This window comes from Perca flavescens, chromosome 19 (assembly GCF_004354835.1).
Source record: "Perca flavescens isolate YP-PL-M2 chromosome 19, PFLA_1.0, whole genome shotgun sequence".
NCBI lineage: Eukaryota > Metazoa > Chordata > Actinopteri > Perciformes > Percidae > Perca > Perca flavescens.
In genome coordinates this window covers 27,981,059-27,997,756 of record NC_041349.1, presented here as the reverse complement: position 1 = coordinate 27,997,756, position 16,698 = coordinate 27,981,059, and the positions used below count along the sequence as shown (strand labels likewise).

Genomic DNA, 16,698 nt, shown 5'->3' with positions numbered 1-16,698 from the left:
CGTCCTTATTCGGAATATCTAAACCGAATATGCCGTTTACATGACCTGTATCAAATTCGGAATATTGTCATATTCGGAATAATAGTGGAATAATAGTGTGCATGTAAACGTACTCGGTACAACCAACCGTAGCAGCTGATTTCACTGTGTAAACCTGAACCCTACTTGACAGTGACCTGCTCCTGTTAACCCCCTCCCTCGTCTCTTCCCCTTCCGCCAGGAGCTGCGATGCCGCGAGGAGGAGCTGAAGCGAGCGGCTCTGGAGCAGAAGTCCCACGAAGAGTTCCTGCGGCAGCGCGAGCAGCAGCTGGCCCAGTGGGAGCAGGACGTGTTTGAGCGCGAGCTCAGCCTCCTCATCCTCCACCTGAACCAGAACCAGAACCAGGAGAAGCCCAATGTCAAGAAGAGGAAGGGCACCTTCAAGAAGCACAAGCTCAAGTGCAAGAACGGCGAGAAGATCAGCATGCCTCAAGGTGTGTGTGTGTGTGTGTGTGTGTGTGTGTGTGTGTGTGTGTGTGTGTGTGTGTGTGTGTGTGTGTGTGTGGGTGTGGGTGTGTTTGGGTGTGTTAATGCAATTTATCAAAACTTTGATCGTGGTTACGATTTCGGCTCCCGACAACCACATAAACAGAGTATTCGAGAAAAACGATAATTTTGCACATTACGTTTTCCAGATAAACAATTATTTTGTCTGTTTTTGTGTGTTGAAGTATGAAGGGACATTTCACAGTTCTAGGCAGTCCTTCCATAAAAATGCAGGTGATTGTTGTGGTCAAAAATCCTTGATTATGCGGCATGTTTTCTTAAATAATGCTATGAAATTGCGTTTAGTTTGATGAAAAAGAGAAAAAAAGTGATTTGACGACATAATAACGTCACTTCATAACGTTCCCATGGCAACAGGGGAAAATTGCTGCGCTTGTGTGAAGTAAACACAACATTTTTCAACTTTCTGCTAAGATTGTGACTTTTTTTGCAACGAAAATGCGGGGATTATGAAATCATGCACGCCCCGCATGTTTTGCGCGGAAATCGACAATTTATGCGGTGAAAGTGCGCCGTATGAAAAAAAAAATGCGGCCCCCGCATAAATATGCGGACTTTGGCTGATTATGCATTGAATTATGCGATCGCATAATCACGTTTTTCTGGAGGGACTGTCTAGGTGTTTTCACTGTTGATTTTTTTAACTGTGACACTGTTTATTTTATTTTTTAAGTTCAATAATTGCCACATCTTTCCAAAAGACGATGAGTAATCGTCATTTCAGTATTGAACAAAATAATCATGACTGTGATTTTGTTCCATAATCGAGCAGCCCTAGTGTGCGTGTGTGTGTTTGTTTGAACTATATTTGAACTGAGTTGTTCAAACAAATCAACAGCTGGCCGGATTGTGTCAGCCAACGGTCTTGACGACAAATTCCATTTCAAGGGCCATTACTGGCTCAGCCTCAAGGAGCAGCAAAAACAACAACAGGCAAAAAAACAAGAGAGCCGATAGGAGGAAGTGAGGGAGAGAGTTTTGTGATGCAACTGTATTGCTGTAACCATTTTGCAGCTCGGCTTTGCTGAAAGTCTATCAGGACTGGACCCATGTAAGCTTAAAGGCTGATATTTAGAAAAAGAGGCTGCTATTTTCTGCTGTCATACAATACAATGAAATGGCTTACTTGTATTTCCATCACGAAAAATGTCAAACTCTTCAACATTCAGGCCATCGTGACCAACGCTACATCAACACTACTACATTTTGGTTCTAAAACAAATATCTTTTGCTACGTTTCTGCCTTACGTCTGCACTACTCCAGCATTTCCGAGCCCCTAAAACAAAGACATTTGGAAACTAGGGATTGACCGGTACTGGTTTTTCAAGGCCGATACCGATAATACCGATAATTAGTAATTAATGAAACCGATAACCGGTATTAGGAACCGATATGCATTTACAGTGAAAATAAAAATCTTTAAGTCAAAACAAACCCCAACACAACAAAGTGTAACTCTCGCTAAAATGCAACGTAGGGTGTTTTAGCGAATGTACCCGAGTCAAACTTTTAAGATTTACCGTATTCTTGTATTTCGGTCAAATGGCCTTTTGAATAGGCTAGGGGCACTACTACGATCGCATCAAAATCACTACTTTTACAACACTAAGAAGGCTTGACACAACTTGAAGTATCACCAGGAGCTCTACACATGAACTCCAGCATTGAGAACATTGTTTGTGTACACAGAGTTTACTAAAAAGAAAGGCCGTTTGACTGAAAACGAGAATATGGTAAATCTTACAAGTGGCCTTTCCTTCCTAATTATGCTTTTAAACAAAAGATTGACTCGGCTACATTCACAAAAACACCCTAGGTTGCATTTTGGCGAGAGTGAACGCTTTAATTAATTATTTAATGAATGAGAAACTTTCAACAGAACACCCAGTAACCGATAGTCAGATAGCGTTGTGGGCAGGACATGAAGGCAGACTCAGTGGTAAGAGAAACCAAAACTGTATCTGTTATCAGGCAATTAAAACGTTGATACAGATAATCTGCAAACTGCCAAAAAACGGCCCGATAATCGTCCAGGGCCGACAATTGATCTGCTCTGTTGGAAACACTGGTGCCACCTTTTGGTTTGAAATATCCGGGGTTTGTTTGTAGTCTGGACGGGCACAAAGGAAGACCATGCGGTTAAGTAGGCTTACATACTTTTCGGTAACCGTTCCACCTTGACGCCGGTCCAAGCCAATAAATCCCTGCTCTTACTTTTCACCACTGTTGTTCTTTCTCCAAAGTATTTTCTGTATTTTCAACGCATACGTTCGTAATTTACAACTGCAGAGTAACGGCAGACTCTTTGCATTCTGTTTACGCCGGTGCGCACATGCCCAGTGTATACAAACGGTCATGTGATACAGTACGTGTTGTCAGACGTGTTAATATGGACGGAGATTAGTTCCGCTACTGGAGCCAAAACTCTTGTGTGTACACCTAGTAGTGTAGATGTAGCCTAAAGCTTTGACCCTGTGAAAGGTGGCTCACAGGTCTGATTAAAAAAAAAAACACTGACGAGCACACTCAGTTTTTGCTTCTGTTTTCCCTCCTGCTTATGTATCTATCCTCTACCATCACAAAGTCACACAGCTTGCTGCAGGTCACATCCAGTGTGTTTCAATGCGTGTGTGAGTGAATTTTAGGCTGAGCAAGCATGCGTAAATACATTGTCTGTGTGTGTGTGTCTGTCTGTGTGTGTGTGTGTCTGTGTGTGGGTCTGTGTATGTGTTGTGGTTAGGCCTTTCCCAGCAGCAGCAGGGCGGTGATGTGGTGGTGTGCTGGGGGGTTGATGAGAGGGGAGAGTGAGCCAACCACGCCTTGTTACTTCCTGTCTGTCGATACACTGCTGGCTGGCCTCTCTGCACTTTCTCGCTCTCACTCTATGCCTCTCTCCCTCCCTCTTCACTTTTTCTCTCACTCCTCTCCCCTCTAGCTCCATAGTCTGTGTTTTTATTCTGCCCCTAACCATATCTGTCTGACTGCCTTTCATTTTTTCCCATCCTCTTTCCACCAATATTATTATTATCTTTTTTTTGTCCTTCATCCTGTGTTGCTCTTGCACATTGTACCCTGTGGAGTAACTTATATATTAAGCTTTATCCCGTACACATAAATAAGAACATGCTTAGGATGTTCTTATTCAGGATTTAGGATTTCAAGGTTTAATTTGTCACATACACAAACCTTATGCGCAGTAAAATGCAGTGTGGCACACTGGCTGTGGCTGTGCTAATGGAGGCTTTGCAATTGCATCACAAATGTGGCTCCGTCATTGGCAGCATAGTGGATAAATATACAGAGAAACATATAGGCTACCAATAAGGAGATCGCTGAGCATAATTGCTGTGGTATGACTGTCAAGTCATTTAAGTAAGTGAATATTATTGTGAAGGAAATATCTTTTCATCTTTTAGTCTTTAAATAATACTGTGTACAGGAGCCAGCTCAGTTAAACTGAAAAAAATAGTAGTTTTTTTTTGCTAGCTAGCCAGCAAGCTAGTCCAACAAGCAAGTACTAGCTAATGCTAGTAGCTTATGCTATGAGTACATTAGCAAATTACTCTTATTTTATTACCTTAATTGACTATTTCTGAATGTCTTTCCTTGAATTTATAACTTAAGCAATTGATTTATGATCAACCATGATGTCAAACTACATAATTATTTCATTACATTAAATTAATATATATCTACTTCATTATTTTTGTCGGTGACCTCTTGACACTCTCACTATAGACCACTGCATTTAATAATACTTTAGGTATTCGCAATTTTAAAAATGACATAGTCATCTTTTATATCCAATTTATATTCAATAAGTAATTTAAGAACATAATTTAGTCACCGTTAATTAAAAGGGAAACAATTAAGAAAGCCAAGGGTACAAATTACGGATTGAGGGAAGGAAATGGATGTATTGAGAGCACGTTCGTTTGAGGTAATTGTTCATAATTTGAGGGTGTGAATTACTAACTTAATAAATACTTCATTTTAGATAAAACTTTACTTCTGATACTCACCAGGCTTGCGTAGCTCATTATTAGCATCGCTGCTTTCTACTCGCAGCAGCAAGTAAGTAGGCTGCTAGCTTACTACTGCTGCTACATGCTACTGCTAGTAGCTAATTGCTATGGAGTGTCAAAACTTTCAGGAAATCATTCCTCAAATTAGTAAACAAGTTAATCATTTGTCAATTTAGGGAAGACATTACACATTTTAGGGAAAGTTTCCCTGCTGACCCTTACTGGGCTCTGTAGCTTGTTATTAGCAATGTTAGCTAGTAGCAAGTAGTAGTTGTAGTAACATGTTGTTACAGCTAGTAGTTATGTTGAAGATGAAATAGCCAGTTCCCACTAAAATACAGCACAGAAATTAGCCATGTAACATAAAGCTACTGAAATCTGCTAACCCTAACCCAATACAGACTGTTTTAGAGGAATAAGGAAGCTAAAAAAAGAATTGCAACCTTCCAAACAACTGACAACTCTTGAATGTAGGAATGGGAAGTAGAGCGAGGAAACCCCAAACCTATGTGTGTATTCTGGTTGGTGTCTGTCTGCCATCCAGGTGGTCTAACATCTGTCACATATGCTTGTGTGTTGCAGATTTCATCCATAAGATCACAGTGCAGGCTTCCCCAGGCCTGGAGAAGAGGCGCAACTCTCCGGATTTGGGTTCGGGCTCCTCACCCTCCTTCGGCCCACGCTTCCGTGCAATTCAACGTGAGTGCAGTCATTTTCCCCCTTTGGATAGACAAACGTTTGTGTGCTTCCAGAGACATTTAAGGTCTTGCATCCACACACAGACTGTTGCAACATTACTTTTACCAGTTTCAAAATTCTCTCCTTTCATGTGCTCTCAACCACCCACTCATCTTTTTTGTCTTCCCATGTTTCCCTGTGGGCCCCCTCTTTCTCTCTCTCTCACACACACACACACACACACACACACACACACACACACACACACACACACACACACACACACACACACACACACACACCCTTTTTTCCCTTTTCAACAGTCCAAATATTATCTGACTTCCTCTCAGCGGCTCAGCACTTCTCAGCAGCTATTTTCTCCCCCGCTGCAGCCCTGCTCTGCTCCTCTTGCCTGCAGTTTTCCCATCACTGCAGCGGGGGGAGCCATTGAGCTGTATTTTCCACGCAGAAAGAGTCCACAGTTTTATATGCATGCAGTGGCTACAGTGCGGTTTACTGAATTAAAAATAAGCAGGGAGGAATTCATTGCTCCAGGAGAAAGGGGTTGACGAGAGTTGCAGCAGCGGCACAGATTTACAATACTCTTCTGCTTGCCAGGCTCCTAGAAAAACGCCCCGAGATCGTTTCCCTTCGGAAGGGAAATTGCAGCCAGTAGGTCACAGGGCGTCTTAACAAAACCCCAAAAGGAAATTTGTGGTGTAGCAACAGGCAATGAAAGAGATTTTTTCTTCATCTAAACAATTACCACCGGGGGTTGACTTTAAAAGCACAAATTGCAGCGAAACATTTATCTCTAAAAGTGGGTAGTGAATTTAAAACATCTGCCTGCTTCATTTATTCATCAAATCGAGGGCTGCTTTTCTTAACTTTCTAATGACTTTCCTTAATGAGTATCACGAAGCCATAAGTGTGTCTGCCATTAAAATGTGTTTAGTGGGTATTTATGCTTGGCCTCTCAGAAGCAAGCAGTGAATTATAGCTCGGGTTTCCCAAACTTATTTGTCTAGAGACACTGCCAAATTGATTTGCCTTAGTTAGTGCAGAGTTTTATTCAACAGGATTTTTTTTGTTCTGTTGATACAAATGAGTATAGGAGGGCACAATGAAACCTATAGAACGATTGCCTAAAAAGTAACTTCTCCCATTGTGTTATATTCTACGGAATTAAATAACAGTATGCATTTGTCAGGGACTATTTAAAGCATTTTAGCATGTCGGTAGTCTGGCTGTATCATATTAGCTGGCAGGTTATGGATATTGCTATCAGGATTAGTTTTGGTTCATGTGCGTCTCTCCTAGTCCTATTCATCATTCCAGTTCCAGTACTTGAGGTAAAGAAGTCCCTACATGCATGTGTTTTTGTTACACGGCTTGAATGGTTGAACACTTCCTTCTGATTGGTCGGTCACCACATTCTGCGGTCTGCTGTATCTGTATAACAGACAGGCAGACAGGCATTACCAGCGGGTAACCTCTGTATGAGTAGCTGTGTAATAAGCTGTGTAATAGGAAGGATAATGAAGAGCGAGCCGGTCATTATTGCGAATTAGAACCCAGACAGGCTGGTGCAGCGCCACAGCTCTAGGGATGGCAGGGTTGGTCGCCCAGTCAGTCAGCTGGTATCTCAACAACCTTTCAATGAATTGGCATGGAATTTGGGACAGATATGCATGGTTCCCGGTGATTAAATCCCCCCCGAATTTAACCCACTGAATTCTCCTCTCATGCCAGCATCGGATTAAATTCTTTCAGTGAAGAAAATCAACATTCTTTTTTTTGGGGGGGGTGGGAGGGCTTTTTCCCTTTATTATGAAGTGACAGTGGATAGACTTGAAAGGGGGAGAGAGATGGGAGATGACACGCAGCAAAGGGCAGCAGGTCGGATTCGAACCCACGCCGCTGCAGGACTCAGCCAACGTGGGGCGAACGCTCTTCTAGAGGCCGCCCTGAGAAAATCAACATTTAGCAAACTTTGGTAAAGACATTTGGATATTTTTTGAGAGAAATTGATTTGGCCAATACTGTGGTATTGTATGACCAAAAGTATTGTCTTTTGACAGTCTCACCAGTACTTAGTGTTTAGTGATAATGTTGCGCTTGAATAAGATGGTGAACATTGTAAACATGTTACCTTCTAAACAGCAGCGTGCTAGCATTGTCACATGTTGCTTAGTCTTTATCCACGACGTTCCACTTCCGGGATTGTTCTGGTGCCGCCGGAAATCCCGCCGGATGTCCCTCTTTTCGGCCAGATGTTCGTCACCTTCCTCTTTCTTTGTGTTGTAATTTTAACCTCTGGTGGATTTGTGAGGACTATGGTTAACTGCTCCTCAGATCTCTGCAGGGTAAATCCAGACAGCTAGCTAGACTATCTGTCCAATCTGAGTTTTCTGTTGAATGTACACACGTTCCACCAAAACAAGTTCCTTCCCGAGGCTATTTTGCAGAGGCACCTTTGCTCCGTCCGGTGCTTAGCACCGCCCAAGACAATTGTGATTGGTTTAAAGAAATGCCAATAAACCAGAGCACATTTTTCTCCCATCCCGGAATGCCTGTGTGGACTAGCCAGACCTTCCTCCGCATCGCTTTGGAGGAAGGTCTGGCAATGCGAGACTACATGTTGCCATACTAACATTAGCATTTAGCCCAAAGCTCCGCTGTGCCTCAGAGCAACCAGCACGGCGGTAGACTCTTCTTCTCGTCCTGGGGCAAAGTATAGAACTGTAAATGAATGGGACCTCAGGGGCAATATTGAGTCCGTCACATGCAAACTTAATATCAACACGGGGGCAGATGATGACATAGGAGCAAATTGTAAAATATGCCAAATATTACAAATATAAAGAATATTCCACCAACACATGACATTACCAGTGAGACACTGCAAAAGAAAAGTGTGTTTAAAGAGGAACATGCTGCGAAAGGGGAATGTTTTCGATCCATGGTCTGATCTTGATGAAATTGCAATGCTGACACAACCACCTGCCCTCTGAGCTTGCTTTGAAAACATTGTGTTGGAGAATGATGGGAGGCAAAGTGCATCTGCTATGTATCCAGTGTAGCACAGGCCAAAGAAAATATTATAACACGTCCATACGGAGCGCATATTCACATGTTTTTTGTTTTTTTTTTCATTTCTGAAGCTGATATGACATGAATGAGCGAACTGCCGGTAACAAAGCTGCACAGAACGCGTTGAAATGAAATAGTAGGTTTAAGGTTTTCTCCGTGGTATTTGCAGTGTATTACAAGAGTGCCCATACAACATTTGTCTCTTCTTTTTGACTAACATGTCAGGCCTTGTGTTGAGAAGGCTGCATAAGGCTTGTGGAAGGGTGTGATGGAGTCTGTATGTTGGGAGGTGTTGTGGCAGGAAGGCCCCGTGTGTGTGTGTGTGTGTGTGTGTGTGTGTGTGTGTGTGTGTGTGTGTGTGTGTGTGTGTGTGTGTGTGTGTGTGTGTGTGTGTGTGTGTGTGTGTGTGTGTGTGTGTGTGTGTGTGTGTGTGTGTGTGTGTGTGTGTGTGAGAATGGACTGGGTAGCTGGGAGGAGATGTGGTGCCAGAGCCTGGGTAAAGCGTGTGAACGGCAGGTGAAATTCCAGCTTTTATTAGCACTCCGCACCTCCTCTCATCTTTTTCCCGGGTGACTCTGGCTCCTTCTTCTAACACTGTCTGCTCTGCGGACCAATCGGAGATCACCATGTAGACTACATCCATGATCTTAACACTCTTTCAGAGTTAAACGACTCGTGCAGAAATGTGAGCTGAACAAGTGCACTGAAGTTGCACAAATTCTAGCTGAGGGTTTTCCCTAGGTTTGTGTCAGATTTAGGTGCACGTGTGTGTGTGGGGGGGGGGTTAGGTGTCCTCCCTCAAGAAAATGTTACGTTTTTCAATAAAAAAAAAGAAAAGAAGCAATTTTACATTATTCAGACCATTATTACCATATCTGTGTCTAAAACGTTGGAAAAGCTAGAGCAGATGATGAATAAATACATAACCTGGTTCTGACCTGCGGCCCTTTGCTGTTCTGTCAGAAATAAAGGCCTTAAAAAATAATCTTAAAATAATAATACTAATAAAACTTGGGGACAAACTACAATCATTAGATCCGAGAAAAGTCATTTAGTCAGATTTTATGCTTTGATTTCACATTAATTCGGCTTAGGTGGTCCCTAAAACGGCTTGATTGCTGCTCCTTAGCCTTATAATGGTAGGGAACAACCGTACTAGCTGTAGCCGGAGTCAATTAAAGATCATTGTGTCTGAGATGATTGCAGGGCGCCAGCGATTTATTGGTGAAACCTGCCTTTTAAAAATGCACACCTCATTAGGAAACAGCCAAGCAGTGTGCATACTGATGACATGCAATTTGAAAAGACTGTTTCTCACTTTTTCTCCCTTTTTCCCCCTCGCAGTCAGTCCCAGCGACAACAGCCGTTCGTTTGGCCTGAGCTCGGCCTGGCCCCTCGAGGCCCCTTCTCATAAACAAACCAACGGAGACCTGAGGTTGGGCCCCCACTGGAGGCCCCAGAGCCCAAAAAGTCCCAAAAGCCCTAAAGTCCTGCGCCTTAGTCCCCAGGAAAGCAGGTACAGCACAGAAACATTTGAAATCTAGAATTTAAATACACTCAACCTAATTCATTACAATGCTTTAATATGTTTTTTTTGTTTTTTTATTTCTTGTCTCAGTCTGTCTATGAGGGCCAAGCTGCTGGAGTCGGACAGCAATGAGAGGGGGGAATCCAAGGATGACTTTGAGGAGTACAGACCCGGCGCGTCGACCCCTCCCGCTGCTCAGAACGGTACCCGCCGCCCTCCATCACCTGCCTAAACCGCCAGCCGCATATCTCCCATTAGCCGCTGTTACAATTCACACTGTCATGACTGAATTATGTATTAACGCTGAATGAATAATAAATGGCTCGTCTCTTTCTCCTTCTCTGTCTTTTTAAAACTTAAAATAAAAAATAAAAACTCTCTCTTTCTCTCTGCAGGCTCGTCAGTGAAGGACAGCCTGCGGCTTCCTCTACCTCAGCGAGACTCGCTCAGCGAGGACGGGGGTTCCTCCCCGGCTGGCTCCCCCAGGCCCGAGAGGGGTTCCCTCGGCGGCCAAATAAAGGGCACCCACCGGGCCCTGCTGGGCAGTGGCTCCCTCCTGGCCTCCATAGGACTAGGACGCTGCCTGGATATTCCCCCAAGGGTGCCCCCTCGAACTAACTTCCCTTCCCTAGAGAACCGCACCCCCTCGGAACTAGAGATCTCCTCCCCTATGCCCCTCATTTCAGACCCCCCCGTGGTGGACGATCTCATCACCTTCTCCACGTCCGAGCTGCTCCCCAGACCGCTCTTGGATCTAGCTCTGCAGTACCAGGAACTGAAGCCCTTGCCGCTGACGCCGCCGCCACCCAACCCCCGGGAGAGGAGCGGCCACCGGACGCCACAGGTCCCGCACAGTCCGCAGAGCCCCAGGAGCCCCCCGCGGCACGGCAAGGCCAGCCCAGGGCAATGGACCCCGTGTTCCCATTCCACTAACGGGGAGCTGGGCTGTGTGGCCTGGGAGCCTAAAGCCGACAGGAGGAGGAGGTCCAGCCAAGGCCTGCACGCCTCTCAGCTAGGTCAGTCTGACTTTTTCACCCTAAAGGGACACCCCGCCAATTGACACCCCTGGTCTAGCAAAATATTCTATCAAGTTGCATTGTGGGAAGTGTAGAAATTGCGGTGTTTTGGGAGCATGACCTATGCTCGGGGCTAACAGTCAGGATGTCTCAGCCTCTGCTGCTCTGATTTCTATTCTCATCATTTGTCTTTTGCAAGTCTCCCCGTTCAAACTACCGTTTCCAAAATTTGATTCATGATTAGGTTTTTAATTTATCTGCGTGAACCACGCAGATAAAAACATGCTCGGTGCTCTGAAGGAAATTCGGATGAACCATCCGAATTTCCTTCAGAGCACTGAGCATGTTTTTAGGAGTCCCACACTGCCTTTACCTTCACCTAATGGACATCTTCAGCGTGACAATGTTCCCTCACTGTTCCTGCAGAGTTATTGTTGCAACTTTCTGGCACAAGGGAGGCTTCAATGCTGCACAAGCTTTCTCATTTACATCAAAGCTGGTCTGCAGCTATTTGCATATCTCAGGTAACAGCTGGCCCTCCATACTCAACTGCTAAATACTCGCTAAGCAAAGCTAACATCCAATCTTCTGTTGTTTTTCCCTCTTAAGTCAGTCGTTTTCTTTTATTGCTACATTGAAGATTAATGCAAAACATCCGGGGGTGCAGCTGAGGTGATGCAGACGGAGAAGTGCAGGATTCAAAATTGCTAATAATCTATTTTGGACCTCACCGCCACCAACTGTGTCTTTCTGGCCACTTGGCTGGAGATCAGCAGTGTATCTGACACTCATCTTTCCTATGGAGGCATGTCAAATGTATGCCTATATGCCACATGTATGCATACATGAGACGTGAAAAAATTAAATAAAAATCACATTCAAGAGGGATTAGCACCCCCCCCCCTTCCAAAAAAAAAAAACAAACAAACAAAAATGACATGTTCAGTCCTCATGGGACATATTTATACTTTTGTTTTAATTCATGTAAGCGTCATGCTAACTGAGTATGATCTGCATATCACTTTCATTTACTACACAGTACATTCACATGTTTGTTTTTTTCACTGACACAGATCCGTAATGACAGAGGCATGGGTATTGGTTGTTTTGAAGAGCGAGTGGGCTTTACGAGGGCTTTAAGACATAACATTTCACACTCTATATCTGGTCCGTTTGACTCACAAAGCCCTGGATTCTTCACAGAGAGGGGTTCTTACAGCGCTGCCCCCAGGCGCGGAGCAGACATGCCTCGCCTGTTCCGCTGCTAACAACCCTAATCTCACAAACTGCGTGCGCTCATTACATCGGGCGCGCGAGAGGCAAAAAAGCACGCGTACAGTAATTAAACGCCGAGTGTTTTAGCTAAGCATCTTATTATGTTTATTGACTGTAATGACTCCGAAGCATGGACAGACTGCCACGAGGTTGCTGGCGGTGAATGTGTTCTTGAAAGAGAGAGAGAGAGAGATGAATGCAGAGGATTCCTTCGCTGGAGTTTTCCAATGCGCTCTCGTGTGAATGCTGATTGCTCTTTCTTTTCCGTGGAATAGCCGCGCAGCCTCAAAGAGTTGCTGTGGATGTAAATAATGGCATTTGGCAGACACATCATATTTGGAAATAGCAGTTGTTCATTTCACAGTGATTTATTCAGGGTTTAATCTTCTTGTCAGTGCTCATTTTCGCTTGCCGTTGCATCTCTGTCAACTAGTTATGTTTCACTTAATTTGGACTAATTAACAACATTATGTGCTGGGGATTGTTGCATTTCTTTTTGCAACATTACAGTAATGTACCACTTTCTTGTTTCTGTTTGAATCAATTCCATCGTACAGGCTTGTGTGTGTTTTGCAGAATATTAGAAAGCCATTGCAAATTCCGGATTGGAGAGGAATGCATAAAAGAGCACCAGGGAAACACTACAGCGGGTTGAGAGTACTATATGTAATTTTGCAGATTAACAATTAAAGCCTCCTCAAGCAAGAAGAAGCAAGACAGCACGATGGAGATGTTTAGCATGTTGAATATTCAGCCTTTCTCTGAAATGTGTCATTGTTTTATGGGGAACCACACTGACTTTAGACATAAATGTAAATGTATGTGTCGAACTACGCAGCCTCTAAAAATAAATTACATAATGTCTTCGGAGGCTCCGGAGGAGATTTCCAAGCACCGAGAATCTGTCTGGCTGTCATTAAACTAGTTTGGGACCGAGCATTTTTAAAGCTTGACTCACACTAGACACACAACTTCAGGAGGCCTCCACTACTTTGATTTGTAGTTTTCTGTTTTAACGTTTGTCTCTCTCTGATCCATCAACCTAGTGTAATCCTACGCTAAAAGGCCGAAATGTCCCTTTAATGTTGTTTCTTCTTCTTTCTGTTCCTTCCAGTTTTGGACCTGCCCTTGTGCCAAGACACACAGGACTCTGATGACAAGCCTTCGGTGGCCTCCTCTCTCAACCCTGCCCTCTGGAGCCCCAAATCCCGCCGGCTGGAGGTCAGCGTCATCCCCCGGCCCCGCCCGTCCCCCATCCGCCCCCGCATCGACCCCTGGAGCTTCATCTCAGCCGGCGGCGGGAACTCAGCCGGCGGCCGCAGCCCCCACCGCTCGGACAGCAACCCTCTGGGCTACCAGCCCTCCCCTACCAACCCTTTCACCAACTGTGACCCCTTCCCCTCACCGGACTGTGACCCCTTCGCCCTGAAGGCTGACCCCTCGTGCGGCTCGGACGCGCCCTCCCCCTTCGACCCCTTCTCGGCTCCCTTCGCCACCTCCCGCTCGGCCCCGTGCTCCACCAACGGCTCGCCCACGCTGCCCTCGTTCCGCATCGTGCCCCTCAACCTGGCCGACTCGCCCCTCATCGACCTGGGCTGGGCGGCCTGCGGCAAGCCCCTGGACGGCACCAAAGAGAGAGCCCACCCCCGTAAGACAATGGGGCTCAAGCCCTTCAAGTCCCCGACGCAACTCAGAGACGATAGGTTCTAAACCTGTGACTTTGGCAAAGCCCTGGTTTTTTATCACAGGAACAGAGTCCAGTCCCCTTTCCACTACATCTAAACAAGGTTCTTTAAAAAAAAAAAAAAAAAAAAAAAAACCTGCCCACCCTCTAAGGGAAGGTTTCCCCAATGGGAGCCTCAATCATTGCTAACCTATTTGTACGCCGGCCTGCTGCTTGGGAAAGCTGAAAGCCAGTGAAAGGTGGTACATTGGATTGTGGGATAGCTGCCTTTTAAACCAATAGCTAGTGTCAATTTCATTCTCCCGCTCTATCTCGGTTTTTCTATCCCTTTTTGAAGGAGCAGAATACAGATCACTAGTCCCATCTTCAGATTCTATCAGACTGCTCATATCACCTGCTTTCATCCCCCCCCCCTCTCCCCCTCCCCCCTCCCCCCACCCCCCCACCTTTGAAGCATTGTGACAATGCAGAGGTGGATAAGGTGACTTGCACAGCTTCATCTGCCTCTACCTCTCTGCAGACTGAAAGCATTCAGGACAATGGGAAATTGGAGTGCCTTATTTTGGTGAAGTGCTTTTCGTATACATATATATATATATATCTTTTCAAGATTTCTTGAATGGTTAATCTGGTGCGTAGGGAAGATGCTATGAATTTGGCATAAATTAGCAAATCAGCTTAGCATTGCTGTGGAAGAAAATGTCGTCTGCGTGCGTGTGTGCGTGTCTAGACTCGTTCAAGGAAAGCTTACTGTTTTTTCTAATTTTTTTTTTTCTTTCTTAAACAGCATCTGCCTGTTGCATTATGGGAGAAAGCGCTCAGAGTGGATTTTCCAGGCCACGTATGAAATCCGAGACAAATCCATGACCCAGACATTCCACTTGGAAGCAGATAAAATTCCAATCACATTCCCCTCTAAATGCCAGGCATTGGACACATTCATTCGACTGGCTGGCTGGCAGGAGGCACGGCACAGGAAACAGGATGGGGGGGGGAGCCCTCTGCATTCCCTTCGTATGCCAAAGAATGCCACTGTGGCAGTGTTAAGGGCTGGGGACAAAAAGTATTTGCAAATACATGGTTTTTACTTCCGTGGAGTGCCGGACGGGCGGGGTCCGCCACACTGGACATTACAGAGAAAGTTGAGGCGATCACAGATAGTATTTAAACGTAACTCTGATATCCTTTTTCTTTGGTTATCTTTTTTATTATTATTATCCAGGCTGTCTTACCCGTCTGATACTGCAGGAACGTAAGACCAAATACCTTTTTGAGTATTCGCAAATACTACAATACAAGTCTGTATGGAAGCTTCGCTGCTGAATACTTTATTTATTTGCACAGTCCACCAGAGTAGCAGGAGCCTCGCAAAGCCGGCCCAGGATTTTTGGGGCATCTCGGGCCACACGTCACTTCTCTCCCTAAGAGTGATTTCCTGGAGTTGTATTGTCCCCATGAGGTGGCCAGGCAGCAGTCTTGTATAATAATGTATTATTGTATAATAACTTGTCTAATCTAGGAGCAATGATTTGCCAAACCTGCTTTTTTTTTTGCATCCTAACAAATTTCTTCTGATTTTTATTTTGTAACGAGTAACGAAAGATGCTTAGGGCAAATGTGTCGGAGGCAAAGTATACGTTTTATTTAGGAAATGTACCGGAGTAAAAGTCCAAGTTTCCAGAAATCAAAATAATTAAGTAAAATACAGATACAATTCTACTTAAGTACAGTACTTTGTTACATTACAACATTGGCAGGCAGGCAACAAATGGAACCCTAAGAAGTCACTGCTCCCAGCTGAAAAATAGCCTAGCATTCAGGGTGGATTTGTTACCTTTTGGACTTAGCCAGGTTAGCTGTTTCCCACTGTTTCAAGTCTGTATGCTAAGCTAGGCCAACCCAACCGTCTAAGCGTTGGTGATGGGTAGCGTGTGTGAAAACATTCACTGATTACTAGCGTATCTATTTGGGCTCCGTCAAAGCTGACTTGAGCTTTGTGAGATGCGGGCTGGCTTTGCGAGACTAGAATAGCAGGACTTCTAACTCTTGTCCCTCCTGGTTTATTTAGTTCAAAATCCATCCTAAAACCATGTTAACACCACTGAAAAGGTCTGGGTGGATCCTGTGGATAACTGGGATGTCATGTTGAGATACAGCGCAGGAGTTCATCATTGAACAATAATACAGGAAGAAATTCATCACAGAGACGCTAAAATAGCAATTTTTCCACCAAACCGCAGTCTCAACAGACCAGAATGCACTGGAGCAACAAATCATGGTCATGTCCCATTGTTCTACATACTAGGCACTTTCTTCTGGGTTTAAATCTTTTTCTTTTTTTGTTTTTTTTGTTTTATAAATCCTGGAAATGTATGACGAGAGGCAGGTTGAGGAAAAGTAGCTGCATCACAAAATAACCCTTGGAATGAGTTTGATATCACAGAGAGTATCCAATAATTATCATCCAATATATTTTTTTTAAACTGGAAGTCGGAATAGATCTCGAGCATGTGGTGTTATTAACATAATTGGTGTAGGAGGTCAAGCATGTAAGCAACTGAAAGAGACCCACTTACACACGGCACAAACGTCCTGTTACCCCATCCTCAATGCGGCTTTTGTTCCGATGCAGAGTGAAAACCTTGTCTCCGGGGGGGGAAGCTTTGTGATTAGCCTAATAATCCTTCAGACGAACAGAGGAGGCAGATAGTGATAATTAGCCTCTTGATAAGAGCAGGGAGCGCTAACAAAGCTCTCTGATATTTGGTTAATTAATTTGCCCCGACGTTCCAAAAATGCCCCGCGTCCTCCTCGCAAGGTATATCGAGTTGCTTCCCGCACCAGCTTTCCGT

General features: G+C 44.6%; 1 protein-coding gene across 1 annotated transcript in view; it reads left to right on the top strand.

Annotated features, from left to right (window-relative positions):
• LOC114545451 (mitogen-activated protein kinase kinase kinase 11) overlaps positions 1–13,872 on the top strand; it is a 46,935-nt gene extending 33,063 nt beyond the window's left edge. The window contains exons 5-10 of the mRNA XM_028563718.1: positions 221–473; positions 5,155–5,271; positions 9,688–9,859; positions 9,962–10,074; positions 10,267–10,887; positions 13,277–13,872. Coding sequence (XP_028419519.1) covers positions 221–473; positions 5,155–5,271; positions 9,688–9,859; positions 9,962–10,074; positions 10,267–10,887; positions 13,277–13,872 — 1,872 coding nt within the window. The remainder of the gene's footprint in view (positions 1–220; positions 474–5,154; positions 5,272–9,687; positions 9,860–9,961; positions 10,075–10,266; positions 10,888–13,276) is intronic.
• The last annotated feature ends 2,826 nt before the right edge of the window (positions 13,873–16,698 follow it).